Source organism: Danio rerio, chromosome 11 (assembly GCF_052040795.2).
Source record: "Danio rerio strain M-AB ecotype USA chromosome 11, GRCz13ab, whole genome shotgun sequence".
Taxonomy (NCBI): Eukaryota; Metazoa; Chordata; class Actinopteri; order Cypriniformes; family Danionidae; genus Danio; species Danio rerio.
Genome location: NC_141031.1, coordinates 39,112,780 through 39,132,672, shown reverse-complemented (window position 1 = coordinate 39,132,672; position 19,893 = coordinate 39,112,780). Strand labels below are relative to the sequence as shown.

Genomic DNA, 19,893 nt, shown 5'->3' with positions numbered 1-19,893 from the left:
TGTATTTATTATTTACAGTATAAGTTTAACTAGTATTATATTATTTACTAAGTTAACTATGTATGCATGTGTATATTATTTAATGTATTACTATTTTTAAAACATGAGTTTCATTCAGTCATTAAGTGCGTCTGTAATGTCTGCTCTGTCCAGTGAGCAGCGCTGTATCTCAAACACACTCGTGTAAACCAACCCAGAAGAAGAGCCTCCGGAAGCATGTGTTTGTGACCATGTGAGTGCCAGCAGAGAGCACTAAATAAACTTAAACATCCTCAAATTACTTCTAAAAATCAGTTAAGTAAAAACGCCATCATGTCGTCCTTCTTCATAAAGAAAAAACTCGTCTCTTCAGCAACGAATAAAGGAGATTTAAAACGAAAGGTACGTTTGAATTGAGCTAAATGAGACTTAAAAGTAGAGTTGTAGCGTTCATGATGTTATTTGATGCACATCTCTCTGATATTGTGTAATAATAACGTTTTTATGTTCATATTCGGCATGTCAAGAGTAATACAGACGACGGCAAAGGGAGATCCAAAAGGTTCAGTAAACGAATGAATGAAGAAATCTCGAGTGACTCAGAAAATGAAAGGTAATGTTATCTGAACTAACGTTACTGCAGTTTACAATAGAGGTAAGGTTGGTTTTATATTCGCACATCCGTTCATTAAGAAGTCTCTATATTGTTTACTATTTTACTTTGAATATTCGATGGGAATTAGCATGCATCTAGGACTTGAAAACAACATTAACTGGTCTTCCTAAAAGACAGTCAGACAGTTGCAGCTCATCCAGAACACTGCGGCCAGGATTCTGACCAGAACCAGAAAATCAGAGCACATCACACCTGTCCTCTGGTCTTTACACTGGCTCCCAGTTACAGTCAGAATAGACTTTAAAGTATTATTACTTGTCTATAAATCACTAAATGGCCTAGGACCTAAATACATTACAGATATGCTGACTGAATACAAACCTAACAGATCACTCAGATCTTTAGGATCCCATTAACTAGAAGTTCCAAGAGTTCATTCAAAGCAGGGTGAATCAGCTTTCAGCTACTATGCCCCTTGCTGCTGGAATCAGCTTCCAGAAATGATCAGATGTGCTCCAACATTAGGCACATTCAAATCAAGACTGAAAACACATCTGTTTAGCTGTGCCTTTACTGAATGAGCACTGTGCTGCGTCTGACAGATTGCACTATTATGTTTTCTCTTCTTTTTTATTCTTTTATATTACATTTTATCTTTTTTTGTTTTTTTATCATTTTTATTATTTGCTTTTATTTTTCTTATACTCGTTTCTTTTATTCTTATTATGTAAAGCACTTTGAATTGCCACTGTGTATGAAATGTGCTATATAAATAAACTTGCCTTGACTTAACACTGTTTATTTGATTGTGAACAATGTTGTACTTTGATAGTCATTGGCTGCTAATATGATTTCGCTAATTAGAGTTTGCAAATAATACTTTTATAAAATTATATTATTAAGGGGAAAGTCCGAATGAGCGAATATAAACCAACTTTACCCCTATCAGTTAAATGGTGGATGATGCTTTCTTTATGTTATAAAAGAGATATTTTATACAAAAAATACATTTTATTTTCTCCCTCTTTACTTGATCCAAACCTGTTTAAGTTTGTTTTTCTTGTTGAAGCCAGAAGTCAATATTTTCAAGAATGCTGGAAACATGTAACCATTAACTTCCATAGTATTTGTTTATGTTACTATGAAAGTCAATGGTTACAGGGTTTTGGCTCTCTTCAAAATATCTTCTTTAGTGTTCAGCAGAATTGAAGTAAAGTTGGTTTTATATTTGCACATTCCCTCATTTTTGAACAGTGACGCGGTCTATATATTGTTAACACGATACTGTATATATTCAGTCTCAAATCATTTGTAAGAGTAAGTTTTAAACAACATTAGCACTATTTAATAATTTACTGTGAACAATGTTGTACTTTTATAGTTCTTGGCTGCTAATATCATTTCATTATTTAGAATTCGCAAAGAATACTTTAATGGAATTGTATTATTAAAGAGAAGACAAATTTAAAACCAACTTTACCTCAGTTCAAATAGAATAAAGACTTATAAACTTATAAAAAAACTTATAAACATTTGGAACCATTTGAGGGTGAGTACATTTAAGTTTTTCGGTAAATTGTCCCGTTAACAACAGTACCTTTTTTCTCTAGTGCTGATCCAGGCAGAAAACAACAAGAGAATGAAGAAGACGAGATCGAGGAGACGGCGCAGGAGAAGAAGCTCCGCCTGGCCAAACTTTACCTGGATCAGCTGAGAGAGGAAGGTCTGGAAATCAATTTATTATTCATTTTTTTTCCTGATTTATTGATAAATTTATTGCAAGTTTTTGATCGTCTTGTAAAACCTTTGAGTTTCTTTCTCTTGTTGATCACAAAAGAAGATATTCTGATAAAACCTGTAACCATTGACACCTATTTTAGGCAGAACAAATACAATGGAAGTCGATGGTTACAGCTTTCATCATTATTCAAAATGTTTTCTTTGTGTTTTACTGAAGAACGGTTTGAAATGAGTAATAGCTAAGTAAATGATGACAGAATTAACATTTTTTTGTTGAACCATCTTTTATGGGATCTTAGAAAAAGGTGTTATCCTCTAAATAAATTGTAAATCAAACTCCAAACCAGACTGACTAATTTTCTTTTAAACTGTTGTCTTTGATTAACCAGTGCATTCTGTTCTGTCATTCACAGAGGACAAGAAAGCAGAGGAAGAGTCGTTTGAAGCCGATCTCATTGCTGGAAGACTGCAGGAGGATGTGGTACGTTCATTACTTCATCTCAAATTTATGTTTTGTGTAATATCACACATTTTTACATTTCAGAAGATGCTTAGAAACATGAAAATATACTTTATAGTAAATACTACAGTGTTTTTTAACCATACTGACACCTCCAATAGAGATAGAGATGTTGCACAATCAGTTGAAATGTTGCTATAATTGGTTTTTATAAATGGGCGGTATATTGCATCACTAAAAATGATTGAAGTCATGTCCAAGTGTTGTGCAATAAGTCCATATTGATTATTGTGACTGGCCTACACAACTCCCTTAATTCCACGTCATCAAAATACGACTCTGTTTTTTGTAATTACACACTCTAGTGACAAAAATAACATTCTGTGCCTTTAACTGTATAACCTATGTGCCTTTAACTTTATGATTTCTGACATAGTTTGACATAAACAAAGGTCACAATGTTTTTGTCTGGTATTGTATTTACTGTAACTGATCTATTGTTCTTGCTGCTGTAGTCTATATTGTCTTTCATGTCTTGTTATCCACTGGGTGGTACAGTAAGGTATGGTACGGGTCACTTTTATTAGGCTTGTGTTTCTACTGTCAAATGGTACCGATGATACCCTTTTGGCTGGTGTGGTGTTCGACAAAGTTGCAGTTGATGTCGTTCTAGCTAAAAGTTCTCATATCATATGAGAAGCACTTCTCAATAAACAATTGCTTTATATACATAAATACTTGTGTATAAATACATGTTTATTGCTAACCTTTCTATGAACAGGATTTGATCATAGCTGCAGATCAATGACAATGCAAAAGCACTTTAACGTCTGCAATTATATAAAATAAAAAATATATAAAACATTTATGAACACATACAGAGATTTACAGTCTCTGAAATGTTACCAATTTCAAATAGAAAATACCCAGAACTTACATTTAGGCCTTATATGGGTTCATAAATGATACGAAATGCATACAGTCAGTACATACCGCTCATCTTTATTCTTCACCAGCACATGTAAAGTTAACATTTTGTTAGAGAGTAATTCCATCATTCCGAGTTCATAATAGTCCAAAAGGCAATGTGATAATAGTTAAACATGGCAGTTTGTTCATCTTTTAGGTTGCTGAAAGAATCGTTTGCTCCTTCACTCTTGCATTTTTCTGTGTCTAAAAGGATGTCACGCGCACGTTATTATCATCAGTTCAAGTTTGTTATTTCACATATAGAAAAGCTCTCTACAGAAAGTGAAATCACTCACGCTTTTAGAAGACCTCGTAAACAACAACAGGGCAGTTTCTGCTCTTCTTGGCTTTGTGGCTGTTCATTAAGACGACAACAAGGTTTTTTTAGCTCGGGTGTAATGTTTTGGCTGTGTATTTAAAAATACCACTTGCTTTTTCATTCTCCTGGCTTGTGCACGCCCTAGTGATGTTTCTCTGCTAACCAATAGCGCTCAGTTGCATGTCTAGCTCTGCCTTTTGGTACCCTTTTGTTGTTCTAGGTACCCTTTGGAAAGGGTATCTAAAAGTGGTATGGTACAGTTCCCTTTTTGGTACCTTTTGACAGTGGAAATGGCCATAAAAGTATATTGTACCAAACCACTCAGTGTAAACAGGCCAGGGGATAGTTAACCCCAAAAAAATGATTCTGTCATTATTTAATCATACTCCCAGGGACTTGGAGAAGGCATTCAACCGTGTCCCTCGTGGTATTCTGTGAAGGGTGCTGTGGGGGTATGGAGTCTAGAGGTGCTTTGTTAAGGGCCGCCTCGTCCCTGTATGAACAGAGTAGGAGTTTGGTTCGCATTGCCGGCAATAAGTCAGAATTGTTCCCAGTGCATGTTGGACCCCGGCAGAGCTGCCCTTTGTCACAAATTCTGTTCATAATTTATATGGACAGAATTTTAAAGCATAGCTTTGGGCTGGAGGGGGTCTGGTTTGGGGACCACAGGATTTCATCTCTGTTATTCGCAGACGATGTTGTTCTGTTGGCTTCATCGAATATGAACTGTTGTCTGGGCAGAGGGAAATCTGAGTTTTTCTCCTAAGACTGCTGCCCCTGTGACCCAGCCCCAGAAAAGTGGTTGAAAATAAATTAATTCTTAACTCATTTACTTTCTTCTGTTGAACACAAAATGAGATATTTGGAAGAAAGCTGAAAAGCTGTAACCATTGACTTCCATATTAAGAAATAAAATATTATGAAAGTCAATGGTTACAGGTTTTCATCCTTCTTCCTAATATTTTCTTTTGTGTCAAACAGAAGAAAGAAACTCAAAAAGGTTTGAGGCAGAGTAGTAAATAAGTGAGTAGATTGTCATTTTGGAGTAAACTATCCCTTTAAATGTAAAAAAACTGAAGTATTCAGTATAACTCGTGAAGAAAAGTTTAGAGTTTGGGTTTAGAATCGATGCGTTGTTATTAATGATGGGAAAAATAAAGGAAACACAAATTGGTTGTAAATGTGTTGCTTAGACTTTTTATATATGACTGCAGTGAGTGGACTGATTATTGGATTTATCATATGTTAAAATTATCCCTGTTCTCTTTTAATCACTTGTTTTAGCTGGAGCAGAAAGGCAAACTGCAAAGACTGATCGCCAAAGAAGTGAGTGATTTATTGCATGAGCTGCTCAGTTAGCATGTGCTGAATTTATATTCATTGTTATTTGCTTTTTCTGACATCTCTCTGTCTTCTCTTCCAGCTCATAGCTCCAGATCCAGCAGAGATCAGGCTATTAAGAGGACACAAACTACCCGTCACATGTCTCGTCATCACGCCAGATGAGAAACACATCTTCTCTGCTAGTAAAGACTGCTCCATCATCAAATGTGAGTCTGAACGGAGGGTTTAACTCGTGTTTTAGTTTTAGAGTGTAAACGTTAAATGTGATGTTCAGGGGACGTGGAGAGCGGTAAAAAGGTGCAGAAGATCGCAGGAGGACGGAAGGGAACTGAAGATTGTCACACTGCTCACATCCTGTGCATGGCCATTTCATCTGATGGAAAATACCTGGTGAGAGATTGACTTTGTCATTTGTTAATTCATTTTTACTTGGATCTTAATTTCACCAAACTTTATTTTGAACGGCTGGATATTTGTCGACATGTACTGATGTACTTGAGTACACCTTGTTTTAAAAATGAATATTTTTCTGGAAAGAGTCTTATTTGTTTTATTTCGGCTAGAATAAAAGCAGTTTTTAATAAAAAAAAAAAAATTAAGGACAAAATTAATAGATCCTTTAAGCTATATTTTTTCGATAATCTACAGAATAAACCATTGTTATACAATTACTTGCCTAATTGCCCTAACCTGCCTAGTTAACCTAATTAACCTTGTTAAGCCTTTAAATGTCACTTTAAGCTGTATAGAAGTGTCCTAAAAATATATCTAGTCGAATATTATTTACTGTCATTATGCAAAGATAAAATAAATCAGTTATTAGAAATGAGTTATTAAAACTATTATGTTTAGAAATGTGTTAAATAATCTTTTCTCTGTTAAACAGAAATTGGGGGCATAAAATAAACAGGGGGGCTAATAATTCTGACTTCAACTGTATGTATATGTGTATGTATTATGTCTGATATGTCGGATTATGGCCTTTCATGGAATTAATTTTTAAATGGAATAACAAACATTTTATATTTTGCATAAATGAAATATACTGCAAATCATTAATATGATGATAACGATAAGAATATGGAGAAACCTTTAACTGCTTTTTAATTATTTACTATTTTATTACAATATATTAGTAACTTTATGAAGAGTTTATTTGCAAAACTATAGTTTTCATTATATATGATATTTTTTGTAATTATAATATTTTTGTTGTGCTTTGAAAGTTTCAGTTTTCAACAAAAAAAAAACTTGATTTATGGAAATTACTAAGACTGGAGCTTTTTAATTAGTTTTCAGAAATCATATTTTACTATGAGTATTGAAGAGTTCAGTGACAAAAGTGAAAAATGTAAAGATTGTGGTTATCTGTTTTTTCCAATGAGCTTCTTATATACTTATAGATGAAATTACTTTTTTTTTTTTTTACTTTCAAACATTAAACCATACAGCTATAGATTCTTTTTTAGGGTGTCCATGGGGTCTTAATGTCTTAAATCTCAAAAGCTTAAGTTTTAGGCCTTAAAGTCTTACATTTACTGAAATTTTGTGTTATGTCTTAAATCTTTTTTTAAACAGGTCCTAATTTTCCTTTGTTCATGTATTGCTACCCAATCTGACCATTAACACTCATAAAATCACCAACAATCCATCTCAATAATATTAAATTATAATAATTTTTTGATAGGGCACCCCATCTGAAATTTGAAAAATTCCTTAGCGTTTAGCTCTTAAAGAGCCTAACATTTCATTTGTATTGTTCTTAAAAATTTCTTAAAGTCTTAAACTTAGCAGAAACCCTGTTTATACTCTTAATACTTTGATTTCAAATTCATCTATTTTTGGACTACAAGCTTTTAAATCTTTCACTTTACAAATTGCTGTTTTGTGTTTTCAAATGCTCAAGTCACTTAAACTCTTAGCATTTAGAGAGATGGAGATATATGGATAATATTCTGCAAGCACTTATAAGCTGCTCAAGTCAAAAGATTATGGAGAAACATTCAGTGGATCAGATTGCATGTTTATATACACTTACAGTGCAGTTTAAGATTTAATCAGTGCAGACATTCTATCCTGAAATAAATTTACTAATGTTTATTTTAGGCCTGAGAGAGGTAGAGAGTTGGTTTGCTATTTGAGAGATTTCACTGATGTTTACTGATTGTTTTGTGTGTTTCATAGGCTAGCGGGGATATGAATAAACACATCATGATCTGGGATCCAGAGACATGTAAACATTTGTTCAAGTTTACAGGACACAGAGGTGCCATATCGGTGAGTAAACAAATACGAATATGTTTTGAATATGATGAAATGTCTGCCTTATATTTCAGCCCGCACATATTTGATTGAATATGTTTCTCATGCTCTTAAACTTTCTCGGCAGGGTTTGGCTTTTAGACGAGGGACTCATACTCTCTACAGTGCGTCACATGACCGCTCCATTAAAGTGTGGAGTGTGGATGAAAACGCCTATGTAGAAACTCTGTAAGTGCACATGTCGGTGTGTAGATCTGGGTATCAATTCAGATGTGCTGATTTCATTTCAGTTCACAACCTCTTGATTGGATTTATAGAATATAAATTTAACACAAAAGCTGTGTGATGTTGTTGTTAATATTATATCCGATGAATGGATGCATTAAAACTGAATCCAGCTCTGTTTATATTTTAATATTTTTTTTAGATATAAATGCTTGCGCACACGTATAGATATTGATAGATAGATGGATAGATAGATAGATAGATAGATAGATAGATGGATGGATGGATGGATGGATAGTAGGGCTGCACAATATATCACTATAATGGTAAAATTATCATTATCGTGATAATAGTATATGCAAAATAAAGACGTGTGTAATGAATTACATTTATTTTATGCATTGGTTGTTTATCTAAATTTGACCAATCAGATGGAGCCTTGCTATATCCCTACCTCTCTGTTAGTTGCTGTTTTACTATCATATCTGCCTACATTTGTGTTTGAAAATTTGTCGTGGTGGTGGGTGGAAGTTGGGGCGGGGATGGGGGGTGATTTGGAGTAGTTCTGGTGGGAGTGGTGGGGATGTCTAGGTGTCGGGGGTGAGGTTTCTGAATAACACTGCTAAGTAACTGTACTTTGCACCGGGTTTCAGGCAGCCGCTGCAATCGGATACTATACCACAGTCGCTGATCCGGGGTTGTTACAGACTGTACTAAAAAGCTGAGGACTGGAGGGGGTGGGAGTGAAAGAACGGTAGTTTTCTGGGAGAAATAACAAAACAGGAGGGTGGCGGGAGATGGGTCTAAAATAGGGGAGACTCCCAGGAAAAACGGAAGTGTTGGCAGGTATGTCTACTATTGGCTTGAGCAGCCCAAAGGTAAAGCCAGAGCTGAAAATAAACAATAATGACAGGAGTCAAGATGAGAAAGAAAAATAACAACAGCCAGTTACAGTCAGAAATATCTGACTTTCACTCAAGACTAAATGTTTGCACCTTCACCGTTTTTTAGTTTAAATTAGATCTGACAAGTATGTTTGAACTGTTTGTTAATATCTTGCATAAATTATTTAACATAGCTAATATTATAACTTTTTTTGGGAAATTATGTTATAAGTGGTATTGTTAATCGCAATACTCGACCACCTCGCGTATTTTCCAGTATTTTGCAGCCTTATTATACAGACCGAATGCATATGTTAATAAAACTTATCAAAGGTATTCAGCTAAAAGCTCTGAGTAAACATGGATGATGTTTCTGTATTGCTTTTATTTGAGATGTGATTGACTCTACAGGAATATTTTTATAAGGAAAAGTTGCATTGTGGTTCAATTACTGTACACAAAAACTGTTAGGCTATGTTCACCCTGCAAGGTTTAGTGCTCAAATCAAATTTTTTTGCATGGCTGTTCACATTGTTGTTATAGTTAACAGATGTGTAGTGATCCACATGCGCAAAAGCACACTACGGGGGCCACAAAATGTCATATTATAAACACAATGTATAATATACTGTATGAAGCACATTGTCAGATTATGCTTAATATGATTATTACCCTTTTCACAGACAACCGTGGTGTATTTAAGGAACTGTAAAGGGTTGTTCTGCTACTACTAATGTGTATTTCACCATTTAAAACCTAAAATAGGTCTCTTGTGATTGAAAACACTGATCATTTGTGATTTATGACAACCGCGGTGCGCGTCTTTCAGGCCACCGCTGTAATGAGCTCATCAAGGGTTAATGAGCAGCCGCAGACTGAACAGTGAAGGAGTTGGTTTATCTCCGTTTGCAGAGTTATTTCATTTTACATCGTTATAAACAACAGGCACATGCAGAAGGGAGGTTTGGCTGCTTGCCCTTTTTTTTCTCTCGGAGAGAATGTTCGTCCTTAAAATGAAAGTGCCTCTCCTTTGTGCATGGATCCCCTATCCACAACAACCCTCTTCGGCTTTGCTATCAACCCACGCCCCAATTGGTAACCAGATTGGGTAACAAGCACCAGTTTTGCCTTCAAAATATTTTTCAACATGAACAACCACGTTTCTGTGGTGAAGTAATTGCCCGGTGCCATTCTACTACGCTGCAGATTCATTTGGGCCACATTTGGCTGCAGTGTGAACGTAGCCTTAGACTCCCCTGAAGACTGTCAAATAGAGCTATTCAAACCATCTTATGAAACTATTCATATTGCAATACTTATTGCAATACTTGCAAATGATGTAATTTGTATTGTGTATCGGTCTGTTCAAAGTAAAATAAGCCGGAAAGTGAATTTAACTCTTGCAGACCGAATTCTTATATTCTATGTGATGCTTTAGGAGTTTGTTACAGAAAGATTCCTGTCAGTCTCTTTCACATTATATTAATAATGCTTACAGATATATATATATTCACAGATTATGTTTACAGAACCTATAGTAAAATCTGTCACTAAATATTATATAACTGTGCTATTGTTTCATTGAGCTCCATTGCACACATACACAAAATCCCAATAATATAAAATATTGGGAAAAGTCATTCACAGCTTTTGAGAATTTATATAGATTACTGTAGAATTTATTTAGATAAAAATTTATTAGTAAAAAAAAAAGAGATTTTTATTTTTTTATTTTTATTTTTTTATTATACTACCAGGCCTAGTTTTAGTTATTGACCAATTGTAGTGTCTGTTCATTCACAGGGTTGATTAGTGTGTTTACTGGTTTGTGTATGCGTTCAGGTTTGGGCATCAGGATGCTATTACCGGTCTGGACTGTTTGAGCAGAGAGAGGTGTGTGACCACTGGAGGTCGAGACCGGACGGTCAGAGTCTGGAAGATAGCAGAGGAATCACAGCTCGTCTTTCATGGACATGAGTGAGTTTGTAGTCATAAACTGCTCATCCTCAGAATTGACCAAAAAAAAAAAAAAAAAGTATTAATTCTGTTGTTTTTTTATGTTCCTGTCTGTGTGTTGTGTCTGTTTGAAGAGGCTCCATTGACTGTGTTCAGCTTATTAATGAAGAACACATGGTCACCGGTGGAGATGATGGGTGAGACTTGATTTCACTTCAGCTTTTTCTAAAGGCTAGAGTTTCTATTAGGGCATGTGTAAATTATTAATAAACTCCATTATTTTATGCTGCTTTATCTGTTGATCTTATTGCATTTTGCCAATTACCAGTTTATACCTATTACTGAAATGGTTTGTGCTTTAAAAAAACTGAAATTTTATTGCAAATAAAATAAAAAGATATGAAAAATGCAAACTTGATTGACCGTTAAAAGCCTATTTACTAGTTAATAAAAAAAAAATCCCATAGAATTTTGTATTCATTTTCAGGATTTTTTCGACTTTTTCACTTTGTAGAAAGGTGCATGTAAAGGGGTTCAGCTAAAAAAAAAACCCCTTTGTAAAGACCACTGCTATACAGTGTTCCCTCGTTATTTGCCGGAGTTACATTTTAAAAATAACCTGCAATATACTAAATACGTTTTACTTTTTACCGTTTTACAGCTTTACTTTTTCTTTTTTTTTTACAATTATTATAGATGTTTTAAGGCTGTAAAACCCTTCACTGCACAATTTATACACTTTTCTCAGACGGGAATTAACATTTTCACACATTGAACTTTTGTTTAAACACTCAAAAGTTTAAACTTTTTAAGAAAAATAACTCTAGTATTGAAGAATGAAACCAAAGAAAATAAAAAACCTTGTCAAATTGCACACAAAAAAATCTGCTAAACTGCGACACCGCGACACTTAATAGCGAGGGACCACTGTAATAAAAAAAAATCAATGGATGAATACTTTTAATACTTAAACTGACTTTCTTTGATAATTGATGAAGTTTCGCTCTGCTTTGTTGTCACGCAGTGCTGTGTCCATCTGGACGGTGAATAAGAAGAAGCCGCTGAGCTCAGTCAAGCAGGCTCATGGTGTGCGTGGCTCTGCAGGTCTGGAGCAGCCCTATTGGGTGTCATCAGTGGCGGCGCTGCACAACTCCGACACAGTGGCATCAGGTGCCTCAGGTGCACATACACACACAAACATCAACCACACTTAAAGGGCACAAATAATGAAAATCTGACATGTTCACATGATATAATCGAGTCCCTGGTAGGGTCAAAAGTATCGTTTGGTTGTTTTACTGAAATTTTAAAAGCCTCAGTTTCCCGTTAACATTTGTGCACTGTTGAGTGTTTTAAACACTGCTGATTGGCCACTGTGTTCACATGCTCCACTGATATGACTGGGATTAGCCTTAAACAGGGTTCCCGCAAAGTTTTAAAATTTCTATACTGTCTAAAAATTAAATATCTAAATTTTAGGCCTTAACCTTAAATTTGCTCTTCTAGGTCTTACATTTTTGCACAGGTCTTATTTTTTTCAATAAAACCTGTCTTAATACTCATTTGCAGATATATTCTGGAATTAGTTTACCATAATATGTCCCCTTTAAAACTGCCAGCCACTCTAAAAATTTCTTTTTTCACGTTCATAAACACACAATTATCTTTAAGTATGACATTACCATCATGATCTGTCGTCGTTCCACTTTAACCTTATTCACAAAGTGCCACTGCTCTCCAAACACCTGATAACCATCAACATCATTGTGCTCTGTCCTCAGGCTCCCATAATTCCTCAGTGCAGCTGTGGAAGTGCGGACAGGGATTCAGAGGTCTGGAGCTGCTCTTCAGTGTACCAGTGGTGAGCCAAACAGCTTGGGTTCAGTTAGTCTGCTACTGAATCATGTCCCATTGAGTGTTTTGATTAAGCTGTTAACTCATTCTAAAGAGTATCAATTATGTATCAGTTCTTAATGCCAGAGTTTTTCACAACTGTACAGTATCTACAGAGATTGAGCCTGTCAGGGGTGTGGGTTACAGTAAGTGTGACCTATAGTTTAATAAATGATAATCAAATTGTTCTTTTCTTTTTTTTTCTGTTAAGAACGGGTTTGTGAACAGTTTGAAGTTCTCGAACTCGGGGAAGTTTCTTGTGGCTGGAGTCGGACAGGAGCACAGGTAATTTTTTTATTTATTTATTCTTTTTATTTATTTATTTTTGTAATTTAATTGACTTTTTTTTTTATGAAGCATAATTTTGTATTTATTTACAATTGCTGATTTAGGGTGTTCGCTTCCTTAATGTCTTAAATTTATATTTCAAAGGTCTTAAATGCAATCGAACCAACTACCTAAGGAAGATTTTTTTTCTCCGTTTTGAAATATACTTAAATTTCTTCATCGATCATTGCACAGAACAATAATAGGTGGAACCAAAGTCTATTCATAGTCATTGGCGGAACCCAATTAAAATAGATCCAGGGATTGTGTTTACATAATTTCGCTGGGACTCTGCTTATCCTTAAATGGTTTGCAGGGATTTCACTCTGTAATAGCTTATAACAGCTGCATCAACTTGTATGTTAATAAATGAACAACTGAAAATGCTCCTACCAACCAGTCAAAGACAAAAATTTGGTGATTATTATTATTATTATTATGTATTTATTTACTATTTTTTATTTATTTTTGCTTGACTGGTAAGAAGCGTGCAGTGTTGTCATAGAGACTTCAGCAGACACTCACAGCCGCATATACTGTGTCATTGGTGCTGACCTTTTTCCACAGTGTGAAAATTTCACTATTAATAATACGATCAGTTAGCTGCCGTTAAATGTCATTTAAGCCGTAAGTGTTTTTAAAATGTTTTTCTCCGTGCAAAAAAGAAATTCTCATTAGTCTTAATTGTTTAAAGAAAGAAAACATCAGTCAAATTTGCAGTTGCAAACTCCTTACTATAAAATTTTTGCAAATTGTATACCAAAACTGGCTCTTTACATGTTATTCTGTGTGATATTAAAAAGGTCTTTAAGTCTTAATTATATCTCTTAGAAACCTGCAGTTACCTTTATATAGTTACTGAGATATTCTGCACTTTATTAATAAGGCATTGTATTCTACTGAGGGCCAAATGAGTAGACATTCCATTCGGAAAATTGGTTCAAATTTTGATCTGTAGCTGTTCATTTAAATATCCAACATTATGCAATTGTGTCTTTTTGACATTGATTAAAAACTATGGACGAAGGCCCATTTTAACATCTTGATTAATCCCTCTGCTTTACTTAAATGTATGTTATCTGCAATATGTTATTTCATTTGAAAAGATATTTCATTTAAGCCACTACAGTTTTTTTTGAAGGTAGTAAAAGGTATTAAATTCAAATTAAGAAGTTTTGTATATACTCTTATAATAATAATAATAATAATCATGCAATATTATTTTATTAACTTTACCATTTTAACATTTAATTTCATTGTTAATCGTTGCATCTATATTTAATATTTGACACAGATGTATTATTTTAAGCAGTAACGGTATACTACCACTAGATGGCACTGATATGAAGGGAATGGATGTTTTGTTAATGTTCACGAGCTCAATGTATGCTTTTTCATTGTCTTTTTTTTCAGATTGGGACGATGGTGGAGAATAAAGGAAGCTAAAAACGGACTGTATATAATTCCTCTTAAAAGACAGGCTAAAGAGCAAGAGGTTGTTCAGTAAAGCATGATTTTGGGCTTAAGTTTGGTATCAGAGAACTTTTAATTTGTTTTCTTTACATGATGTAAAAGAGATGCTCAAATGTATATTAAGTTTATCTGTTTTATTACTCTTTACTTTCTACATAAAAGCACAAATGTGTTTGAATGTGCTTTCCTCATCTCTTAAACTCATAAAATCATGGATTAGTAATCCTTATGCCAAATGAAGACTTCAGGTGTTTTTTTTTAATAAAAAGAATTTATTTACATATATTACAAGTATAACACTTCACCAAAGATCACATTAAAACATCTGTAGTATTACCTACTTGTTCTGAAACTGACCACTAAGCGTTTAATGCAAGTTCAAAAAAGGGAAATACAGAATATAGTTAGTTTTGTCCATCTTGCAATGACACCTAAACTAATCCATGAGGACCAAACGTCAGACTTTTTGTTTTTTACCACGACACTTAAAAAGGACGATAATTTCCAACTGAAATTGGACTATTTTACCACCAAACTAAAACGAGAAATCGGTTACAGCTTCCCATTTACTGAGAATACAGCATCTAAAATCACATACCCTGGGGTACATATAAAAAAAATCATAGTATATTTTGTGCGAGTCTCATTGGTGGTCAAGATCCAATAATCACGAGACTGATACATTCGCTTTTCATGCCTTTCCCCAACAAAGACTGGTTGAAGTCCAACAAAACACAGTTATAATGACTGGAAACTCAAAGTCTACTGTTATCATTACTTAGGACTAGCTTCTTTTGTAGTGTACATAAATCAAGGGCACATATTGCCAAGTCTAGCTTCTTCCGTTCCAGTGGAAAGTGACTTTAAATCTACTAGCACATTGGCACATGAATTTATAATCACATTTACAATGATCTTTGTTCTTTCAGAGCTCTTGATCATAAACAATAGCTTAACCGTGTAACTCAAAAGACAAAAACATGCTTGGTCAGGATGGAGGAAGAGACCATCATGAACAATGCGTAGGTGTCCAGTTGTTTTGATTTTTTCGACATTTGTTTTCAGGATAAACCAGGAGATGAGCTGAGATTGACTTAGAGTATCAAATAAGTGTACGAAATTGCGTCCTGATTGTGATGACGGGATATAAAATTGGCCCACAATTCATCTTCACAATGATGACGTCGTTGAGTCCACCACTTCTCGGCCATTACACACCGTTGGCACTATAGTAGAGGCTGAAGCTGTGGAAAATCGATCAGATGTAAATACATGATGATTATTAATGATTAGTTTAGTTCTAGGAGTCAATGTGGCTACCTTGTGAGTAGGTGGAGCTCGGCGCAGTGACCGCCGAGGAGAATCGGTTGTCTTTGGCCCTCAGACTGGTCACGTTTTTCTGCGGCTGGAAAAGGATGATGTGAATCTTGGGAGCAAAAAGGCAGCCGAGCACCACAGAGCCGCTCAGACTGACCGAGATGCACATGGTGGTGGTCTGCACCTGTAAAGCGGTAAATGACTTTCAGAACATGTATAAAAGAATCTTGCTTGATCTAAAAATTCAGTTTTGAGCCACATTAGCCAGGTTTCCATCCAATTTAGTTAATTGTGTTTCCATCAAGTTATGCCGCCGTCACACTGGAGTTTGAGCATGCGAAATTCTCTCGTTTGGTGCTGCAAAAAGGGGCGGGATTAAACAAGATAATTAGGCATTTAAAAAGGCGGGTGAGAGGTACAGAGAGGTCATGTTTTGATCTTCGATTGGTCTCATGCAGTCACGTGATCCGATTTCGCAGGTCAGAGTTCACCAAGCTTGAATGGGTCTGCCGCATTCAGGTGCTTATGAATGGAAGTTTATGGAGCCTAAACTGCAGTGTGACTGACTTTAGAAAGGCTGACTATAGAATTGGTAACCTAGCAACCAACAATAAACTAGGCTATAATGGAGATAGCTGATTGGTCATGTGGGTGTAATGTTTGCTGCGCAAGAGTTTTTTACCTCCCTATATTAAGTCAAACACCCCAATCGAGTGAAAAACTTATGAATTAAGGGATTTTTATTCTAAATATGGCATTTGCTTCAAAATACACATAAGTAGAGGTTGATGGAATCCCAGCTATTGAGAGGTGAGCGATATTTAGAGTCTCCATTGGGAAATATGCAGTTGGAATGCAGGAAAAAAAAAGCTTTCATGATTATCTTGCAGGAATAGGTACCCCAAAAATGAGAATTGAATCACGATCTATGCACCCTTAAGTGGTTGCATACCTTTGAGTTATGAAACACAAAAAATGACATTTTGAAAAATGCTAGAAACCTCTAACCATTGAATTCCATAGTAGGACAAACAAATAATATGGAAGTCAGTTGATACAGGTTACTGATATCTTTAAAAATAACTACTACTGTGTTCAATCTTTTTGTGTCTTAAACCTATTTGAGTTAATGATAACAGCATTTTCAGTTTTTGATGAACTATACCTTTAAGGCCTGGGTTTTCAAACTTTTCAGCCCGCGACCCCTAAATTAACAACACCAGTGACTCAGGACCCCCTCTATGCTCTGAGGTGATTAAAAGCATACAAATACAGCACACAATGGTGCACACACACCAATAGGAACTATATAAACAAACTTATTGACGACAAAAAAGTACAACAGTCTATTTTTTATAATCATTATTTGTTTATTCTAATATTAATTTCACTTAATGAGAATAGTGAGCACATTGTTTATAGCACAAGACTATTCTTGGTTTAATAATAGAGACTTCGAGCCACTTGGAGATCACCTGGTTCAGTCATGGCCATTTTTAATGTATGTGAGTGCTATGAAGGTATCAGTTTAACATTGTTCCATGAAATCAATCTGCTGCAACTAACGCTATTGCTGTGATGTTAATCTAGCATAATAACCGCGGGGTCGCAATCCAATGGAAAAAAAAATTGAAAGGCTTATGATTTTTTTATTTGCTTGTTTTTATAATATTATATAAGTATATAAAAATATATTATAAGTTAAAAATATTTTCTATTCTTTATGTTATGGATAAAATATGATAGTTGTAATAGTTTAATAAAATATATGAGATTTTTGGAAATCACCAAGCGATCCCCCTTTCATTGTCTCGCAATCCCCCAGGGGGTCCCAACCCCCACTTTGTGAAACACTGCTTTAAGGTATGCTGAAATCACTTTCTTACAGAGTTTAGCTCTTGACCCAATCAAGCCCACCTAATGCAAGGTCTTCAGACTCCATTACAAACTTCCAGGCAAGTGTACTGAAGATAAAACTTGCAGGACTGTGGCCCTCCAGGACAAAGATTGGACAATCCTGATTTAGCTCCAAGCCTCTAACCCTAATTAAACCCACCTTATCCTGGAAACTCATACCCTTGGAAGTCCTACTGATTGAAAAGCACCCTAGCAGCATCTCATTTTGCATGCTGCACCCTCTGAAGATTGCATGTGATGGCCACATCTGTCGACGCAGACACTAGGATGTCTCATTTCTCAGTTTCTCCTCCTATTTTGTAAATTACTGTAATTTCTTTTTTACTTTGGAATTTAAAATCCATGTGAAATCAAACTTTATTATGTTTATTTTGTTAGCGCACATTGTTAGTCTTTAGGTGAACAATTAATCAGTGCAAGTTATTCCACTGGAAAAAAATGTTTTGGTAATCTTCAATCAAAATCTGATCATTTGCATCAGCTTGTGTAGTGGTATTTCTTATCTGATGATATCAGTTTAACACTTCAGCCACAATAATCTTAACCGCACCCCTTTTACCATTAGTTTGCTATGAGGGAATGATACGCAAAAAAACCCTACCCAGCTACTCCATTATAACAAAATATACTTCTTTTCTGTTCTGAACAGAAGTTCTGTTCTGAAATACTGAAATTTAACATCAGAGTGAACCAGAAGTTGCTGAAACTTATTTGATGTCTGTTGATGTACTTCCAAATGAAACACTATTGAGTAGCGGCATAGCTTTTGTTTGCACACCATTTCCTAATAGCAAACTAGCGGTAAGAGGGCCATAATTAATACTATTGGGGCTGAAGCCTTCAAACTGACTTCAACAGAGAAGATCCGCCACTCCAAACATGAAAACAACTGGTCTGACTTTGATTTTGAAACAATTTTACTTTTAATGGATTAATTGTTTTCCCAAATAATAACAATGTGAGCTAGCAAAAATGAACATTCAAACAATAATGGGTACTAAAATGAGTCCATCACAATGACTCCTCTGAAATCATCCTTTGAAAGTCAGTCTTTGAAATAATAGACAGCAAGTAGGTCTCTGGGAGATCTCTGGACCTCTAGTTTATTCAGACAGAGAAGCTCCCAAGCCAAAAAACACTTTATTTCACAGGTGGTGAAACATAAATCTTTTAAATCAGTTTCCTGACAGTTAACCTTCAGATATAGTCCCATCTCTCCTTCCAAAGGTTAACTGGCTGACGCTACACAGCCCTCCAGCACTGATATTGACAGCACCTAACTGATCTGGGTGTAATTCTCTGTGGATAGTGTGATGGTGTTGTAAAATGTATGCGGTCCAGGGATTGCCACTCTCAGCCAGGGGCCATTCTTGATGACCGTGTTTACTGTGTCACTAACGGAGCTCTGACATCTCTCGCCTTGCAGCAACGAGTCTCCTGATAACATGAGACTGGCAGCCCTCATCCCTCAGATAGTGTTTCTGTATCGACTAGACATTCACATCACTGTACTGCATGTTTGAGGGACTGAATTTGTCTGAGTGAAAGAGCCAGAGGCCAGCTCTAAATGTAACCTCTTGTTTGGCGTTATTATGACTTGGAAAAAGACTAAGTAAGTTTAATCATCTGTCATAAATATTATGAATCAGCAGAATCTTTGAATCATTATTTACTGTTATTTTTATTAGCATTAACACTGTCACCTTAAGCATGACGTTTTGTTCTAAGGGATAGTTCAACGAAAACTAAAATTTTACTCAGTCAGGTAGTTGCAAATCTTAATGAGTTTCTTCCTTCTGTAGATTTTTTTTTTTAACTTTATTTTGAGTTTTTTTGTTTTTAGGTATTCATGACAGCTGAAAACCTGTAGCCATTGACTACCATAGTGGATAAGACAAATGCTATGGAAGTCGATGACTACAGGTTTCCAACTTGCAGTGTTTGACATAATTTGATCATTTGAAATAGATTAGGGATTCCCACCCCTGCTCTTGAATAGCTCCAGTACTGCACGTTATCTCGCTAATTTACAATTTCAGAATTCTGCTCTTAGAGGTCTACTGTCCTGCAGAGTTTCATCTAATCATAATCAAAACAGTTAATCAAGGTCTTCTTTTAAATTACAGGCAGATATATTTGATTAGGGTTGGTACTAAACTCTGTGGGACCCTGAACTTCTTGGAGCAGAATTGAAGAACCCTGCCATAATGCC

General features: G+C 35.3%; 2 protein-coding genes across 5 annotated transcripts in view; one reads left to right on the top strand and one right to left on the bottom strand.

The window, feature by feature from the left end:
- Window positions 1-201: 201 nt before the first annotated feature.
- On the top strand, window positions 202-14,715 carry rrp9 (ribosomal RNA processing 9, U3 small nucleolar RNA binding protein). Of its 2 annotated transcripts, none has more exons than NM_001118895.2 (15): window positions 202-381; window positions 507-592; window positions 2,206-2,318; window positions 2,749-2,816; window positions 5,368-5,409; window positions 5,507-5,633; window positions 5,702-5,817; window positions 7,612-7,704; window positions 7,817-7,917; window positions 10,641-10,775; window positions 10,889-10,951; window positions 11,779-11,933; window positions 12,536-12,615; window positions 12,859-12,932; window positions 14,388-14,715. In NM_001118895.2, the coding sequence occupies exons 1-15, from the start codon at window positions 313-315 to the stop codon at window positions 14,479-14,481; spliced, it is 1,416 nt and encodes a 471-aa protein (NP_001112367.2). In that variant the 5' UTR covers window positions 202-312; the 3' UTR covers window positions 14,482-14,715. The 2 variants fall into 2 exon arrangements, with proteins under 2 accessions (NP_001112367.2, XP_087128155.1); XM_087272029.1 differs by having other exon boundaries at window positions 225-381; window positions 11,779-11,924; window positions 14,388-14,683.
- Window positions 14,699-19,893, bottom strand: part of grm2b (glutamate receptor, metabotropic 2b) — a 58,439-nt gene continuing 53,244 nt past the window's right edge. For 2 of the 3 annotated variants that reach the window (XM_087272622.1, XM_087272623.1), the window contains 2 exons: window positions 15,768-15,948; window positions 14,699-15,691 (listed from right to left, as the gene is read on the bottom strand). In XM_087272622.1, coding sequence (XP_087128748.1) covers window positions 15,618-15,691; window positions 15,768-15,948 — 255 coding nt within the window. In that variant the 3' untranslated portion in view covers window positions 14,699-15,617. 3 annotated transcript variants of the gene reach the window in all.